Raw genomic sequence first — 18,704 nt, 5'->3', positions numbered from 1 at the left:
CACTCAATTGACCAAGCTGGTAAGCTTGGTACATGATCAAAACATGCATGCCCTATTCGTAAGCAACATGGTTTGCGAGCGCATTCGCAGTACCTGGACGACAAGACAACAACACCGTCGATGTCAGCCATGATGCGATACCGCTTAGATCCTGCGACTTTTTGGTGCTCGTATTAACCTGGACAACACAGATTCAACGTAGAGTCCCGTAATAGCTTTGCCGGACGCGCAGAATATTTATCCGTTAGTTGATCGTGGCGAGACAGAAACGTCGCGAGGGGCTCAATTATAAGTAAGCCGCTTGCGTGCGCAGAGGCGACTGCGGGGATGAAAAGATGTGCTATCGGTACAAATGGAGTGTTGTAGTTTCCATCGCTAAAGGCACGCGTAGTACGTACAAACGTAAATGCTAGTGTCTCGCTCGCGTAGCTACTGTCACGAAAGTTGCAAAGCTGTGAACAGAAAACGTGTGGCGCTGCGAGCACGTCCAGTAACTATTCCACGTGATGTCACGTAGAATACAGCATTCTTGGTGCGCCGCGAATACAGCCATGGTCCCTCGATTTAGAAATATGGCAAAATAAGCTCCGTGCCAGACATTCAGACATGCGACCAAAAAATCTTTGGGTTCCCCTCTCCAAAAAAATATCCAGCGTGGTCATACGGGGAGTGGGAAAAGAACGCAGATCATGTATTCAGAGGCAATAGATCCCTGATAGCATGATGCTTTTAGACATACTGCATTCAGCAAGAGTGTGATGGACCTGATGTGCAGTTTTATAGCCTGAGCGTGAGTATAAAACACCCATGTGAACAGACCGGAAAATTCCATGTCAAATCACGCCTCAGCTCTGGTGTGCATTTCAAATGGCATGGGACGAGCAAGCTCGTGCGACCGTTTAATTGCGCCGCTCACTAAATGCACCATAAAATGACCGAAATGTGTGATTGCATTAACCATGCCCTGTAATTATCATGTGTTCAAAGAACTCAAACGTGCGCGAAAAACGACCCTGCTTTGTGTTGGCCGCATAAATAGGGACTACAATAAGTGCTTACGTTGGTATCTACGTTCCAATATTGTTCATCAAAATGCGTCACTTTTACAAAGCGCGGCATAAGTCGAACACTTTTGCGTTACTAAAACAGCTAACAGTCCTTAAAAAGCTTATATTAGCTTAAGCTTAAAAATCTTAAGTTATCCCCCACTCCCTGTACTACGAGCATTGGAGCATTCGCATAAGCAGTTGGGTAATAACTCGAACTCGATTTTATTGCTTAAAAACACAGTAAATCAAACGAGAGCAACTGGTCCATGAGACCACCTAACACAGGGATTCAGGCTCAGCGTGTGCGGCGCGATAACACGACGTCGTTGCTGGCCCACCCATTCCCTAAACAAACGCGCACAGCGCTCGATTTGCTAAAAGAGGCAAGTGGTAATTACACTGAGCATGTTTAGAATATGTCCATACAAGGATCGGAACTGGCTGCATAGGTCGGCAGAAGTGGGTTTTATCCTCAATCACTGTTTTTTCTCGATTCGATTGCAAATCACGTCGCAAATTTGACTTTATCACACCTGAATTAACGCCAGCAACCAAGTGCAAAGAGGACGCTGAAGAATTCCGTCGGTCTGAATTGAGCGGTATGCTTAATGCCATAGGGAAAAAGTCAAAGCGATAGCATGATGATTCGTTGACCTTGAGTGATATTAGCCTCATATGTGTACACTTTCTACTGAGTGCTGTTTCAAGCCCTCATAGCATTAACTGCCGAACATTTTAACCAATTAACACATCACAAACATTGCATACCACTGAAGTTGGGCAAGAAAGAAAATGACAGGTGTTACTTCCTTGGTGGTCGACAGGAACTCCAATGACATTTCCCCGTCAAAGCGCATACTTCAGACTGGATTTCTGAGCCTTGGTAAGGATTTTTAAAAAAAAACTGGCATTACTGGCCAAACCGGACTTGTCTGATCTAAGTATCGGCGAAAACCACAAAACGGGATACTCTACTCAAATCGCGCACTGTGTGTGGTGCGTGGCACCGCCGTCTTGTTGTCAATAAAATTCCTTAACACGCGCCCGGGTGGCCGGTTGAACATCCTGCGCTCGGGCGGGGAGTCAGTTTGACCCCTGAAATCTAAAAACTAAGATAGGCAGAGACATGAAGCCGTAGGGTGGGTTGGGCTGTTTGTGAACTCATTCGTGTTAAAACAATATTTTCCTAGGTTATGGCCTTGGGTAAAAAAGTTCAAAAAGGTCAAACTCAAGATAAGAATCTTAAGTATCCCAGACCTCCACATGTATCCACCGTGAACCTGGATATCTGTGTTAATCAAAAGGTCAATGATATTCTCAATGTAAGTGACCTTGCTTGATTTTTGGAAGGTCAAGAAGACCAAAACCTACGAGATTGCTGCTATTTTTCATTCAAACAATGTTGGGGATTACGCTTGACGGTTTATGTTCAAAAAATAATATATGACCTGAGCATTCAAGGTAATGGACTGCTCTGACTCTCAAAAGGCAACGGAGCATGTCTGTTGCGGTTGCAGTTATTATTACATTCGAAATAAGCACCAGAAACTACCCTTCAGAGCAGGCTCTCGAGTAAAAAGCAGGTTAGTTGGGGCCTAGGCCCGACATTCATACCCGACCCGAGGGCACTGGAATTGTTGTAATTCTAAATTAAATTGGTGTATTGTCTACAAAACAACCTCAGACATATGTGGCTTCGTCCAACACTCAGCTGTCTCATCAGATTGAGCGATTCCCTAGAAATGACCTTCGCGGACAGCTGTGGCCTGACTGACCTTCCATAGGTCAGTGACCTTACAAGTTACATTTTGTATAGCAAAAGATCGCTCTTTATTTGCCTACAGCTTTGAAAAATTTGAGACGGCTACGTTGCGCCGTTAGGGAACCAACTCAGGACAAAAATCAGGGGATCAGCTGACCCCCACCCGAGCGCGTGTTGCATGGGGACAAGCGGGAAATGCATCGTGAGGGCTCTGAACTTCATGTTCATTCTGTTCAGTGCATTAGCGATTTTGCGCGCAGCAATTTTGAAATCACTTTGTTATTGTTTCGATAATGGCATGTTGCCGAAATACCAACCCAACTATATTTTCATTCTCCTGGTTTTTCTCAGAGGAATAAGGCTAATACTTCTGTCTTGTCCTTGTCGAAATATGACCATGTGTGGCATGTCTTGCAATAGAACACGTGCCAATTTAGAACATATCTTTATTTCGGGAACCCACTGCCCCCAGTTACCACCCTCCTTTGTTTCATTGCCTGCCTGGAGGGGTGGTGAAATCTGGAGAAGCAATGGCAAAGCCAGACGGGAGCATGGATCGCATTCAACGACACTGTACAACGTGAATACTCAATGGTAACCCTTTTTGCTTGATTTCAATCTTTTTAAGCTTAAGATGTTCCAAAGTTATTATCTTTTATACGCATATTTTTATGGATTGAAACTCTTTGGTTCCTTCGATTTCTGGGATCAGCGCTCTCGCTAAGCGGTACTTGTTGCGTGAGCGCCGACCTCACCATCCAGTCTTGAATTCCAGGTCAACGGCAGAATTAAGCAGCGAAAGCTTAACGTGCCGCAATGCTTGGCACGGTTCGTCCTGCCCTCTAACGTCCTCTGACCGTTACCGTGGCCGCTGCCACTAGCCGCAGGCCATCCTCGTCAGAGCAAATAGCGAACGGCTTAAGTGGTTGAAACCCACCTCGTCACGAGTGGATGAATCGGAAACCAGGCACTCCAAGCAACTGAGCTATAAGTAAGCGCTGGTATGTGGTTTTAACAAGACTTGTTCGGTTTTGACCTTGCAATGGTTTTACTTTCTTATGCTGCTATATAAAAACCGTCTAGCGCTTTTATACGCAATACCGTCGATTATAACAGAGCAGAGCTGTCTGCTGAGATCGGCAAAGTAACAGCTACATGCATTGTTTTCGCCACGCATTATCTTCGGTGGATTAATTTGAAACCAGCCAAAAATTGGCATTCGGTTATAAAATTGTGAAACTCTGGCGTAAAACGCTTACATCAGCCGTGAAGTTTCACGAACGAGGGCCGCAAAAGAAAACGTTGTTGCTGCATTGGGGTAAGCAATTCGGGGGAGTTATATAAGGAAAACGAGCGACATTATATGCGGTTCTGATGCCGTGGTAAGTGTAGCATTTGTTGTATTTCTTTTTGGGTTCTGTCCGGCTGGGTTGTATATTTGTGCTGTAAGTTCCCTGCCGCAACAACTTGCAAGAAATTCCTTATCCATGTGGGGGGAAATGGAGCGACAGCCAGACCAGTAAGAAATTAAGATTAGTTTAGTTGGTCCATGCATTTTCATATCGGTGCACTTAAGGTTCTGGCAAATTCAAACTTAGTTGATACAAAGTGCATTGATTAGACTGTCAGGTGCTTTTGAACCACCTCGATGTGTTTGTGCACGCAGTGTAATTGAGGGCAGGAACAACGGCGCGCCGCGAGCATTGCTCTCCAATCGTGCTGTCGAATGGAAGAACGCCGGGCCCACAATTCAAAGGTACTGGACTTTAACCCCGCTACAGGCGCGCGTTCTCGCCGACTGTATTATACACACACACACACACACACACACTAATATATATATATATATATATATATATATATATTATTCTAATATATTATTAATATATATATCTATATATATATTATATAATATATATATATATATATATAATGAAGGAACGGCATTGTACAACGGCATGTGGCAGCGGCACCATCAAAAACCTTAAAAAAACACTTTATCCGTAATATCTACCGTAAATATATGATCAATCTAAAATCGACGAGAAGGCATTGAAAACTTGAGTGCCCAAAACTGAACAGTGGTAGACGGGAATGCTTCGGTCGCAGATAGTTTACAGAATCGTAAACTAGAGATCTTTATAAAAAAAAACAAAGACAGAGATGTTGAAGGGCACCAAGGTAGTTCTTGCCCCAACGAAGATTACAGGCTTCGTTTCCGCATCCTTCATTGTAACAACAATATCCGTCCCAACGCCTCGAAATGCACCTCACGGAAGGGGCACCAAGAGATCACACGCATACGACCGCAGTACTCGTCCCACGCGCCAAATGCTCACACACAAACACTGAAATTTCAGCACCCGCAAACGACAAAGAAAGCCCAACATTCTAGATCTCACTCATTCATGACCACACGCCAGTCCTACGTAGACAAATTCATCAGACTTTTGATTTATCTCCTTGGAGCAGCGTCCCAATAAATCACACAGACCAGAAACATGACGCCGATAAACCACGAGGGCATTGAGCCATCGGCATGCGGTATTGTGAGTTTATGTTGGTTGTGTAGATCACAGTGAGGGATGTTAATGGTGCCTTCTGCACGGCTGGTGAATGGTCTGTTTTTGCCCGGCCAAAACGGCAATGAGGGCTATTCCATGAGACGTTCATGGTAGTCTGACTGCTCATGTTTTCTGTCCTGATTTGAAACGTGTCAGTTGCCAACACGAGATGAAAGCTCAAGCTGGTTGCGAAAGCTCAAGGCTATATAAATAGCAACTAACTATTGAGCATTGAGCAGCTTTACACCAATGAGTATTGCTTTCCAGCATTGATAGAGCATATGTCAGAAACGTTGAGCACGGATGGTGTCATAAGGACACATGTATTTAGGCGAGCTACCTTTTAATCTAATCGACAATATTAAAGCACGCTTGAAAGATCAAAAAATATTAACCGGCAAGCTATACAAAGCACAAAATATCATTCTTCTCAAAGGTCTAATATATATATATATATATATATATATATAATATATATATATATGAAACGTATGCTGGCAGTCGACCAAAACGGGACCAGCTTGGTGCGCTCTGTCGTGCTGGGTGGTTTTGACTGACTAACGGAGGAAAATGTGCAGACAGCTGAACAAACTGGGTCAACCTGATACGTGCGGCCTTTTTGGAGTATACTATACAGCACATACAGCTCTCCGCAGTCCTGTCCGGCAGCAAGAGCGCAGGAAAACTATTTGATAGGCCGGATCGACTTGCCAAAGGTAGTAGGCACCAACAAACGCGCGACAAGCTCTGCATAGCAAGTGCAATGAGCAGAAACCATCCATGCATAGTATCAAATACCACACTATATTTGTAATCTGGGAGGGTGGACCAGCGGGGGGGGGGGGAGGAGGCGCGGGCCGTCCTACGGGTCATGGCAGCCAGCGCCCTCTGGCAAGTTCACTACAGAATCATCAATCACAGCGTGCTACGCCGTAGTCTGGTGGGCTGGCAGCACTTTTCTCGGTGCACTTAAGCGTCGGTTCTCCAAAGTGATGTTGTTTTTGTAATCGGTATTAACAAAGTCTGGAAATCAATTTAAAAAAAGCTCCGAGATGACCATCTTATGCACAAAAGCTCCCCCAAAAACAGGAGCATTCCTTCATTCATGCTGTTACTCTTGCAACACAAAGTTGTAACCGAAATCAATGATGTCGGTATCAACAAGGAAGCACTGAAGTACCTACGTTGTGATTCCAGAAACAGACACGATTTTTACATTTCCTACAATCGAATAAAGATAAACTGGGTCTGGTCTGGTCATGACCACAATGCTTGGCGAATTGTTCAAAACCGTACCATCAGGGTTGCCTAGAAAACACAAAAGCAGGCTATAATCATAGCCAACTGGCTAGTTCAATCACAATTGATGTGTTCTGTGTGTCAGTAAAACATTCAGAGGGCAAAACAGGCTGCCATATCGTCGTCCATCTCGCTCAGAAAGTGGCGAGATCGGAAGGATCCACAGGAGGCGTCGTCGAACGTCGCGCTGGTTTTGAAGTTAAAAGCGCTGTACGATCTAGCGAGGGTTTGAGGATATCTTAAGTTAATTCCACTCTCACCAGCATCCATTTGCCATGGTAGGGCTGTCGTATCGCAAAATATTAATTGGAGGAGGGCGTGCTGGACAAGAAAATCTGCCTCAATATTCCTCCAATATGGCCCAAAACGGGCTTATTATCTCCGGACTCAGCCCACTATTTCCCTAAATTGGGAGGGGGGGGGGGGACAGCTGAAGTCCCGAACACACAGGAAGCAAGCCCCTGTACTCTCTCCTCTGACGGAGATGGTATCCGCATCTGTACAGCGGCTTGCTAGAGCTTTGAAGAGTTGCGACATCACTTGAGGCATCACTGAAGCAAAATTACCTCCACTGTTTTGCACAGGTTGAGATAACCCTGTCAGAAAAGCCTAGTCACGGAATCAAAGAAGTCCTCCAACCCAGACATGGATATCTAACCCGTGTACAAAGCTAGTGAGGGTAGACATCACTGTTGTCCCCATGGTGAGTAGGTATTCGCATCGGGCTGTCACTTTCGATGACTTGGCGCGTCCGAGCCGGTGTGTGGTGCTGACCTGCTGCACGGCGCCTCCTTGCCTCCCTTCTGCAGGGAATTCCAGTTCCAGCTGCCGCTTATCTGACCTTTCCCGGCTTTGAAAACAGAATAGCATTACGTAGCAGCTGGTTTTTATTGAGGCAGGCCGCAGACAGGTCCGACAGGCAACATGCAGGTGGCATTCAACAATGGCAACCAGCTTTAGTAATGGGCTGTTACGATATCGAAAGCCCATTTATATAACCTGTCATATGTTGGGACTTGATGACATGAATACGCACGCAGGCATAATGGCTCCCAGAGTGTGAGAATGGATGTAAAGGAACTCTAAAATGCTGAGAGCTTAACTTCATGACACACGCGTGAGACCGATCACGGAATAATACACTCAGCTCAGGCGTGCGGCCTGAGCTGAGTGTATTGTTCATATGTTCAACTAATGTTCAATAACGGTGAATACGCCAAGATAGTGGATTGTTATCGCCTATGTGCAGGACTAAGTAACCACCAGAAATGAACCTGGCGCACATCACCACTTCTGCCAAATCAAAGCCCATTTTCAACGAAGACGGACGGAAAGCGCGCTCATATGCCAACGTGAATCACGGATACTGCGCACGAGCATGTTCAACTAAGAACGTGACGAAGACTGAGCCCGTGTGTCGGTGGGCTCCTCATCACCAGCCCATCACCTCAACCTTCATCCACCGCCCGCGCACTGTCACCGAACCACGCTCGCCACACCCGCCTGCCTCTGCGCCGTTCAGCGCCGCGGCCGCCGCGTCGCATCTGCCGCCGTGCCGAGCCTCCGCCGGCCGGCGCGATTGTAGGTTAGCGGCGCCACCGGCGCGGCCGGCGCGGCGGTGAACAGGGCCAGCCGCGCCTCTTATAAAACGGCCCGCGCCGACCGAAGAGGCAGAGTGCCGCACAAGCAGCCCTACGATACACATCCAGTAGCCCTAGGCCACCCAGGTACGTGGCTGCCGGTGTGTGAGCGTGTCTGTGAGAGCGAGGAGCCGCGATCCGAGACGGAGTCGGAGTCGGAGTCGGTCCAGTGCGCGGACGTGGGACGGCGCGGCCTGCAGTGACTCGGACCAAAGCCGCACCGTCTGCCACCGCGTCTGGTGTGCGCCGTGTTGACCAGTGACGCCTCGGCCAAGCTGCCTTCCCTCCCCCTCTTCATTCGCCCGGTCAAACCCCTGGTTGTGCAGATGCCTTGAAAACTGTACATTTATCGGTACACGTTATTATTCAGACTCGCTCCGAACTATTGCTTCCTCATCCTCCCCAATTTTGGTTAATCGGCTGTTGAAGCGCTCAAAGCTTGTCAAATTTAATGATTTGCCATGACCTCTACGAATCGTTTGCTTGTCCGTGCAGAGTCCGAAAGAATAGAGCCTTTAGTCTTATACGCCTAAGCGACACATGCATCGAATTTCAAACGTCCAGACATTAGCATATGGGTTCCAAAAATGCTCAGGCATCTTTGCGAACGGACTCAAAGCCAAGGATACTAAATTACAAATTCATGATGCTAGTTCCATGGCCTTTCAGTCATAACCGGCTTCCGCAGTTGCATCATCGGTATAGCCGGACACCGGTTGAACTTGACAGTGGTTGTTACCGGTCTGAGCCTGCTGTCACTACGTGTGGCTAGTTCTTATGCCGCGACCGCTTCTCAGCACGTGCGCCCCCCCCCCGCGGCAGAGGTCGTTGCGTCGCTTCGGTCCAGGACGTAACTGGCGCGGTGGTATGCGTCGCGACTCCGAGCCGAGCAGGCGTGGTCAGATCACTGCTGGCTCCTGCCGGGCACGGTGGGACCGGGACCCCTCCAAGGGACACCGGGCCGGGACCACTTCCGAGTAGGACTGGACTGGGAACACTCAGAGCGAGACCAGGGATCGGGACCACTCCGAGTGAGACCAGGACTGGAACCACTCAGAGCGAGACCAGGACCGGGACCACTCCGAGTGAGACCAGGACCGGAACCACTCCGAGTGAGACCGGGACCGGGAACCACTCCCAGTGGGACCAGGACCGGGACCGCTTCGAGTGGGACCCAGACCGGGACCAGTACCACTCCGAGCGAGACTGGGACCGGATTTCCCTAGGAATGTGCCTGGGATCAGTGGAGGGTTTGGCTGCTGTCCTATGACTCTGGTGTGTGACCTGTCATATATGAACCTTCAGGCTGAATCCGTAAATTGTCGTCTTTCGTGTCAAGAGTATTGGTCATTGTTTTTTCCTGAAATCATCATTGTAGAACATGAACTGATCCGGTAATTCATAGAAAATATCACTTCACCCATGTTAAACATTGCATGTTTACTTTGGATTATTACGAGACAGTCCTTGCCACTTGAGCTCAAGTAAAAACATTTCCTTTGTTGCCGTGGATCTATTTCTAGCGTGCCGTTTTCTATGCGTGTGATGTGACCGTGCACTGCTGTACAAAGCTGTACATACACCATCACCCGGCCGGCGCGATGGCGGCTCATTTGACGGCGAGGCCCCCGGACCCGCCCGTCCCGCCCGGCTGCGTCCCTTCAGGCCAGGCGGAGTGTGCCAGTGCACTTTCGCGCTGGCGTCCGGGCCCCGCCACCGCCGGCCGCTCGCCTCCGCCCGGCCGCCGTGTCCTCACGGCACACTGACCGGGCGGGGGCAAGGAGTCAGTGGGTGGCGGCCGCGGCCGTGGGCGAAGGTTGCGGCGGGTTCGGTGACCGGTGCGGCGCAGTCCCGTTACCGGCCGCCAGCCCACTGGCCCGGTAACGGGCTGACCCCAGCCCAATGAGCCGCCGCCGCGCCGCCTCTAACATCGGCTCGTGCGTGCGCGTGGCGCACAGACCTGCACATAGCGCCTCAACCGTATCTTGTGCACTTGCAGGACCGTTCAGAATGAACCGTACTCTGTGCGCGCTCGTGGTGTTGCTCGTTGCGCCACCGCACACGCCAACGAGCTTAGCAATGTTTACGACGAGGCCTGAGCCCGATCCCCGCTTCTTCTTTATCAACTCCAACTCCACCTCGCTGTCCGTATCCTTCACCTCGCTGATCTACGGCCTGTTCGCCCTGCTGGCCCTGGGCCTGCTGGCCGCCCTGCTGGCCTTCTTCCTGTTCGGCTCGGGCGGGGGCGCCGACACCGGCTACTCGGGCTCCTCGTACAGCTCCTACGGCTCGGCCAGGGCTGCCGCGTACGTATACACCCAGCCGCCGACCGGCGGCGTAACAGGGAGGTGGCGGGGACATGGACCGGGCGGCGGGCGGCACCGCACGCTGCTGCCCGCCCCCCTACGCCTACAGACTAAACAACACCATATCGACAGGTAAGGCGGCGAGCGAACAGCGCCCCACACTCCAACAACAGGGTGATGGCAGGACGCCCTCATGGAGATGCCGGCACCGATGGAGGGTGCGAATTCGGCTCTCGCTACGGACTTGGCATGCAGTCAGCCGGAGGGTGCATCGCAATTCTCCGCGACATTACATCGGTGTAGGATCACATCGACATCGACATCGACGATCACAGCATCACATCGACATCGACTCACAGGACCATCAGCGGAAGATTGCTTTGGTCTCACGGCTTCACTCGACCCACGGTCGACAAACATTTCCGCATCAAACACTATCCCGCTCAGCCCTCGGGTTAGCTCCCTCGCCTTGCCGGGAGGCAGGGACGTGCAGCCAGCACGCGCCGCCGGCAGTGCCTGTCCGGCCTCGGCGGCGGCCTCGTCCAGCTCTGGCAGCCTTCCGTCGGCCAGCCAGCAGCCCACACAACCTGCTCGCTGTTCACAGGAAGCTAAGCCATGTTGCAGCACATCCTCCTCGCAGCCCTGTGCGCCTCGGCGCTGGCCCAGGGGGCCGTGAGCCCGCCGACCAAGACCTCGCGGCCGACCCGCGCATTTTTTTCAACAACAACAACACGAACCTGACTATCGGTCTGAACTCGTTGATCGCGGGCGCGCTGGCGGTTCTGGCCGGGCTGGCCCTGCTCGCCGGCCTCGCCTACCTCGCTTACCTGTTGTTGGGCAACTCGGGGACCGGGTACAGCGACTATAGCGGGTATGCCGACTCCGGCACCAGCGGCTACAGTGCCCGCTCCTCTGACGCGTACGTACCGGCCTGACCTCTCCCGCATGTGTGCCGCTGTTGCAGATAACAGCATGTACGCTCATTTGTGGCTGTGTGCGCTTGTGGCTGCCGCCGCGGCGCAGGGTGCTACCACGCAGAGCCCGACAGGCGTCGAGCCCCGCTTTTTCTTCCTGGGCAACACGACGGGTGTGACGATTAGTCTGACGTCGCTGTACGCTTCCATCCTGGCTGGCGTGGCTGGTCTGCTGCTGCTCGCCGGCCTGGCCTACCTGGTCTTCCTCTTGAGCGGGGACACCGGGGAGACGGGCTACTCCGGCGGCGGCAGCGGCCACTCGGGCTACTCAGCCCGCTCCGCGTACGTACACGGCTGCCGCGGAGGGGTGCCACCAGCCAGCGCAGTCAGCCGCCCGCCCGCCCGCAGCCCCGGGACCGGGAGGGAGGGAGGGAGAGGCGCAGCAGCAGGAGAGAGGTAAGTCGTGGCCGATCTGCATCAGCTCGGAGGCGCCTCCTGAGACCCGCTCCACCCCGCATGCCTCGGGCCGCCAGCCTGGCGTTCTCTAACATTCATCGTGTCTCACTAACAGCTGTGACGTGGCGTGCGCGTGGCGACCGACCTGCCCGAGCGCGTGACTGACCTCCAGCCGTCACATACTAACATGCTCCCGATCTCCACTCCTTACAGACTAACAACACACCATGAGGAGAGTGAATGCGCTAACCGCCGCCCTCAGCGGCCTTGCCCACACAGCGGGCCGACCTCTCCGCGCCGGCCGCTGTCCTCTCGACCTCGACTGGCCGCCAGTCGACGTCAGTCCTCACTAACGTCTCCATTGACGTCCCTGTCTCTGGGCTTCGCTCTGACCGGCTTGGCGACCCTGCTGCTCTTCATACCGACCGCCCTCATCTCCTTCCTCTCCGAGCTGTTCCGACGGATAAAAGGCGGCGGCGGCGGTGCCGGGTACGATAAGCTTGACACGTCGGGGTACTCGTATGACTACGACGACTCGGGCTACCGACAGCGCAGGTGAGTGCTCTCGCTGGTGCGGGGCGCGCTTGGCTCCCGCTGCCGTGCGGCGTGTTCGGATATGTGTCGTGTGTGCTGGCTGATGAGGCTGACCTGACCTGAGGCTGACCTCCCTGTACATATCCCCTCCTTGGCGCCAGCCCGGCACCCGATTTTCACGCAGTCTTCATTTCCAGGCGTCATGTCCCAGTCGTTGACCCTCGTCCTCCTTTGCGCGGCGACCGCGAGCGCCTTCGAGGTCGCTGACCCTCTGCAGGAAGAGCTCGATCCCCGCTTCCTCTTCTTCAACTCCACCGGCGCGCTGATCCCCATCGACGCCACGGCCCTTTTGGCCGGGATCGGCTTCCTGGTGATCCTCACCCTCCTCGGCATCGGCATCTGGCTGCTCGTCTCCTCCCTGGCGCCTAAACTGGCGGTCGGGGGTGGCGGCTATGGCGGCTACCACTCCGGCGGGTACGGCGCCGGACATAGCGGCGGCTCCTCCTACTCCGGATATCAGGCCAGGTACAGACCGAGCTGTACATACGCCCTCCATCTGTACATAGCGCGAGCGCGCGACAACCGCTAACGTCACGGCTGCGCACCCGTTGACGCACTGATGACGCGACCAAAAGCCCCGGCGCCGACGCGCGCTAACCGCCTCCTTCTTTTCGTAGCATGTACAGGCAGCTGCGCGCCGGACTCCTTGTACAGCTGCTGTGGGCAGCGTGCGCGGCGCGCGGCACGTGGTCGGCCGCCGAGCTCGGCAGCTCCGCGGTAGAGTCGGCCGTCGCCAGCCCCGTGTCGCGGGCCGACCTGTCCGCGCTCGGCCCGGCCGCCTCCGGGTCGTACGTGGCCGAGCTGCCGGCCGGCGCCGAGCAGACCGCCTTCCCTGACTACGCCGCTACCCGCCTACCCGCCTACTCCGCCTTCCCGCCCTACCCGTACCCGTACCCCTACAAGCGCCTACCCCGGCGTCGGTCAGCGCCCCGTCGGCGTCCGACGGCGACACCTCTCGCCTGTTCGGCTCCATCGGCAGCGCGCTGAACCCCGCCAACCTGTTCTCCTGCCCCGGCGGCGACACGGGTTGCGTCGTGCAAAAGATCGCCGCCGGCGTCTTTATTCTGGCAGCCATCGGGCTGGCCGTGTACTTGGTATACGCGCTGGTAAACGGGCCAGTTGGGCTCGTTCAATCTGGGCAGGTAAGCCTCAGCCTGCGTGTTGCTCGTGTCGACTGACTCAGCACGCCTGTCGAGGCCGTAGCACAGTTGTCACGGCTAACCAAACGTACGAGAAGAGCGCGCGCTGGCCGACCAGGGGGTGGGGAGGGAGGAGGGGAGCGAGCGGAAAGCGCCACTAATCTAGAACCACGATGTACAGTGTACATAGCCGCTGCGTCGATACGGCCGCGTCCGCCTCGCGCCGCCTCAGGGCGTGAACCCGCGTCCTCCGGCCAACCCTGTACAGCGCCACCGCCACCGGCGCGGTCCGCCTCACCTGGCCTGGTCCCGGCCGCGTCTGTACAGCCTGCCCCGCCCGTCTGCGACCAGGTCGCCTTCGGCACGGGCGACGCATATTCTAACACGCCTCTGATCTGCAGCCGGGACGGGCCCGTGCCAGCGGCAGGTTAGAGTGTCCCGCTGACTGGGTGGAGGGGCGCATGGCCGCAAACTAGCAGCTGTGGTAGCGGCGCAGCCGCGCCACGGCCGGGTACCGCTCTGTAGAATAGCGCTTTCAGTGTTGTGCAGTAACACTGAGTAACTCGCTGCTTACTGGCTGCTTAATACTGCTTCGTGTGCGCTTTATTCTGTGTCGTTTTTTTTTGTTACTTGTCGGCAATATTTTCTGCAAACTTACAGATTTTTTTGTTTGTTACATAGAGCATCGCTTTCAAGCCTAAGTTCTCCGATCCAACTTTTACACTTGTTTTCATAGTCAAATTAAGAAGACAAGCTTTTCCACTTGCACATCTGAATGTTGATTTCGAGCCTCACAGTAACGTACCTCGCTCAAGTACGACGGAGCGTGCCGTTCCTCCCAGCATTGTGACGCCACGCTGTGACCTCAGGTCTGCTGACCCGTACTCCGCCATCTGGGACAAGATGTCCGTGCTCGACTGGATCGCCATGATGGAGGAGGTGGGTTCCAGTTTTGGCGTGCCGCCCTTCGCACGCCTCCCGTTGTTCCCGCCCACTGTCAAGGTTACAATCGCTTCGTGCCGCGCCGCGCGTGCGTGACGTCCGCGCCGGAGCAGCAGGCCCGCCGGCGCCGTTTTTGCCGCACTGAACCCGGCTCTGACGTGACGCCGCCGCACGCAGGTGTACCGGAAGTTCGACGCCACCAGCCTGGAGTGCCAGCAGCGCCTGGTGTGCGAGCTGCACCAGAACGAGAACTCCTGGGGCACCACCGCGCGCAAGATGAACGACGCCTTCAGGTGAGCCGTGCCCCATGCTGCAAGGCATGCCGCTGAAAATCCTCCGCGCCCTCGCGGCTCTTGCGTTCTTCGGGCGGCCCATTCCCTATTTTGCTAGCCTCAAAGAGTGGGGCGGGAAAATGCGTTCGATGTCTATCCGGCTCAGGTAGCGGCTAATTAGTCCGGAACGGGCTCACGGGTGCGGCTGGTTTACCGCCGGCGCCCGGCGGTCACGGGGCTGAACGAACGTAACGCTTTCGCGCCGGTGTGACCCGGCGCCGGTCCACTTCTGAGCCGGGGCCGGGTACGAGCCTCCATCTGGGTCAGGTGTCCAGCCGGCGCGTCACCCCGGCGCCCATCGGCGCCCCAGCTGGCCCGCTGCCGGCGACCGTTACAACCGCCCTCGCGAGCGACGGCGCCATCTGACGCCGGCCGACGGCGGAGCCATCTGCCGGCGGCGCGTGACACTGACCGGCACCTCCCGTCGGCCAGCTACCTGCAGTACATGGAGCTGCTCAACCTGCCCTCGGAGCTCCGCATGCTGCTGGATGAGTACCTGGACGCCGCCAACAAGGGCCGGACAAGCGAGAAGAGCTGCGCCGACCACTTCGCCGGCTGCGAGTTCAGCATGAAGACCCTCATCAGCAAGTACAACGGCTCAAACGCTCTCTGAACGTCGGCTCCCCGGTCCGCTGCTTGTTAACGATCCCGTTGTTAACTTATTAATAGTTATTTATTGACGCGTGTGACGAATACGACGCCAGTGACAGAATGCCAAATGGACGAAGACAGTGTGTGCTTGTACTGACCGACTGAGACGCACGTGCACAGGCAGGACGGGTGACGCATGACATAGGGTAGTCCTCCATTCGAATCTTCATACCCATCCCGCGTGTTACGCGGTAGAGAGACACTAGTAGTTGCGCCACGCAGCATTCATGCATTCGTAACGAGTAGTGTCAGTAGCTACTGCGGTTAGTCGAACACATGACTACGGCCGTTGCGCGACTCAGAGACGTCGTGGGGGAGGGGGGATTCGGTGCGAGCAAACCCTCGACTGGCGGCGCCGGGCCTCCGGACCCTCCCGCCACTCAACGCTAGACTGTGACTTGTTTGTTGACCAGTACTTGTTGATTCTTGCTCATGCCTCTGACAGGGATTGTTTGTTGTTACCACGCTGCCTCCCCAGACGTGACGCCTCGGATATTACTGTGTTATTTATTGCATCTGCTCGACCACAATTGACGTGATAAACCGCAATGCGACGGGAAGTATGGCAATAAAATTCCTCTTCATATATACGACGGACAATGTTTTTATTACTCTGATCGAGTATGACGCGTGAATGACTAGAAAAGCCCCGTCGGAACATCGGGGCAGAGCTCGCAGTCTTACGATAGTGATCGGTGCGAGAGGACGCGTTCGACACTAGTGAGGTTGCGCCACCCTGGCTCGACTGGAGAGAGTGTGGGGAGGGGAAGGGGGAGGGTAGGCGTCATGGGAGCGGCGGCCGCCCACCGAGACCTTCTCCGTCATGGGCCTGGCGCTGATCGATCGGGCCAGCAGTTCCGGGTTTCTCCCCTTAACGCGTCAACTTTCGCGCCGCCCGACTAGGGCGCGGTTTCTCTGCCCATCCGGGCTTGGCAGAAGAGCCTCGGAGCCCGGCTTGCCGCGGTACCCCAGGTGCCCCCCCCCCCCCCCCGGCGGCGGGTCTGCTGCGGTCTCTCGGGTCTCCCCGGCAGTGGCCTCCTGAGGACGAAAACTGTCCACGACAGTCTGGGCACTGGGGGTCCGTGCCTGTATCCAGGACGGATCTGGTGTGACGCGGTCTGGTCCGGATAGGTCCGGTGCCAGGCCACGATAAGCCAGTGACGTCGGTCTCTGTGACGTACCTCACCATCGAGGCTTTTCTCCACGTCGGCAGCGGTCCTGTGCGGTTCCCCGTAATTGCACCCAAGCTAGCCCAATTACATGACGCAACCCGAACTGGATCGCAGATCTCGGAGCTACGGGCGGGGTTCTGGCTCCTGCTCTTGGCGGCACCACGTGTTTCACTGAGGTTCACACGAGCGGGCGCGAGAGAACTTTCTAACCTATGCCAACCTGAGGCTTTTACCGTGGGCAAGTTTCGGTCCACATTATGATGCAGACATGTCGTTAGGCGTCACGCCGTTCCCCCCCCCCCCCTCCCCCACCCGTCGGCGGTCCGCGAACCCGGCACCACCCACGCAGACGGTGGCCTGAGGTGTATGGTCAGAGTCGCAGCCAGGTGCGTCTTGCCAGAGCCAGCGGGCTCTCTGCGCCAATAGTCGGATGGCTGTGCTAAGTCGGAATATAAGTTCGGGCCCCGCTGCATGCCGGTCTGGTCTGGAGCCGTCTACGCCCAGTCTGACCAGTGCTGGGTGCAGCCAATCGGTCTGTCTGTGCACAGCCAGGTGAGCGGCATAGTTCGATAGCAGTCAGAAAGCTGCTTGGCTGTCGTTAGGTGAAAGCCTACCCTGAACACAGCCGGACCATCGAGGTGCAGTCGGCTATCCGGCTGGACACGGTGGAGGCTAGCTCGACATTGTATGCAGCCAGGGAGCCAACTGGAGCGCGGCTCATTACGAGCGGACGTGCCCGGATCGCCGTCAGCCGGCGCAGTCTCACGCCGCTGGCGGCGTCGGCTTTCTATTTTTGAGCCAGAGAAATGCTGACCCGAAAGCTGCCAGCCGCGGGGGCCCGGCTCCATTAGAAATTCCCGGGCCGGCGACACGCTTCCACTGGTGGTCGGACGGCCCGCGACCCGCCGGCCGGCCGGGCCAGATGGCTGCTCCGGACCGAGGCGGTGTCTCCGGGGAGGCTGAGTAGCCCCGCTGGACACGGCCGCTGTCCCGGCGAGAGGCGAGGGATGACTCGGGCACTCCCGTCAGCGAGCCCCTCCCCCCCCCCCCCCCCTCCCTTCCCCGCCCCAAGACGCGGCTCAGCCGGATTTGTGAAGCGTTTGGACGTTCTCTCCCAGCCTATTAGAGGATGATGCGGAAAAGAAGAAACTTTTGGAGGTGCGGGTGAACCCAGGCCGTGCATTAAGCGCCCTTTACAAGTATTTGATTTCCCCCTCTATGTAAAGTTTTACACCCAACCTCTTATCACCGACACTCATTACCACTCAGCCCGTGGTTTCAAAACACTACGGGAGGGGGGGGGGGGGGACTCTAGCTGACTCGAACCATTATCTAGTCCTCTACTCCGTCGTGGCATACATGGTCGGTAGCATTACTTCCGTACGCACGTGTCTGGTGTGCTATCTGGCTCACATCAACTCCGCCGTCTTGAGGGACTCGTCGACCTGGCTGAACACTCCAAGTCCCCTGAACTACCATTATCACTCGGCCCATTCATTGGTTTCCTACCTTTAAAAGTCCCAGAACTCTGACTGCAATGATTCTCTTGCTGTTTTGATGCTCCGTTGACTGACTGGTCTTTCCTGACGGTCTTACAGGGTCTACCTTATCGGGTCTTTGCGCTGATGGATCCCTGACTCAGGTGGTGTCCTACCGAACGCATGTTTGCGGCGCTCCATGGAAGGTTGGGGCTAAGTTCCCTGCTTAAAAATCCCCTTCGTTAAAGCCGTTCACACTTTATGCCGCTACATTCTGCAGAGCTTTGTCGTCGATATGGGTGTTATGAGACGAAGTCACGTGTAGTAGCATTGCGGCGCAGTATTCCTGGCACGACGTACACAATAAGCCGAAGTCATGATGGAAAAGTAATGTTGCCACAGTTCT

General features: G+C 54.8%; 1 protein-coding gene across 2 annotated transcripts; it reads left to right on the top strand.

Moving 5' to 3' along the window:
* Nucleotides 1-10,378: 10,378 nt before the first annotated feature.
* LOC119102165 (uncharacterized) lies at nucleotides 10,379-16,241 on the top strand. 2 transcript variants are annotated; one of them, XM_037225514.1, is made up of 4 exons: nucleotides 10,379-10,620; nucleotides 14,593-14,662; nucleotides 14,843-14,958; nucleotides 15,430-16,241. In XM_037225514.1, exons 1-4 carry the CDS (start codon nucleotides 10,394-10,396, stop codon nucleotides 15,608-15,610), a joined length of 594 nt encoding a protein of 197 aa, XP_037081409.1. In that variant the 5' UTR covers nucleotides 10,379-10,393; the 3' UTR covers nucleotides 15,611-16,241. The 2 variants fall into 2 exon arrangements, with proteins under 2 accessions (XP_037081409.1, XP_037081410.1); XM_037225515.1 differs by lacking the exon at nucleotides 10,379-10,620 and adding an exon at nucleotides 12,701-13,049.
* The last annotated feature ends 2,463 nt before the right edge of the window (nucleotides 16,242-18,704 follow it).

The sequence above is a fragment of the Pollicipes pollicipes genome, unplaced genomic scaffold (assembly GCF_011947565.3).
Source record: "Pollicipes pollicipes isolate AB1234 unplaced genomic scaffold, Ppol_2.1 Scaffold_56;HRSCAF=61_pilon_pilon_pilon, whole genome shotgun sequence".
NCBI lineage: Eukaryota > Metazoa > Arthropoda > Thecostraca > Pollicipedomorpha > Pollicipedidae > Pollicipes > Pollicipes pollicipes.
Note: the sequence above shows the minus strand (reverse complement) of the source record. Positions and strands in the feature narration are given on the sequence as shown.

What these genes read in the sequence shown, in the direction of transcription:
- LOC119102165 (XM_037225515.1), top strand. Translation starts at nt 12,727, where the DNA reads ATGTCCCAGTCGTTGACCCTCGTCCTCCTTTGCGCGGCGACCGCGAGC. An exon ending in GGATCGCCATGATGGAGGAG is followed by an intron (nt 14,663 to 14,842) that starts GTGGGTTCCAGT and finishes CGCCGCACGCAG; the next exon opens with GTGTACCGGAAGTTCGACGC. An exon ending in AAGATGAACGACGCCTTCAG is followed by an intron (nt 14,959 to 15,429) that starts GTGAGCCGTGCC and finishes CCCGTCGGCCAG; the next exon opens with CTACCTGCAGTACATGGAGC.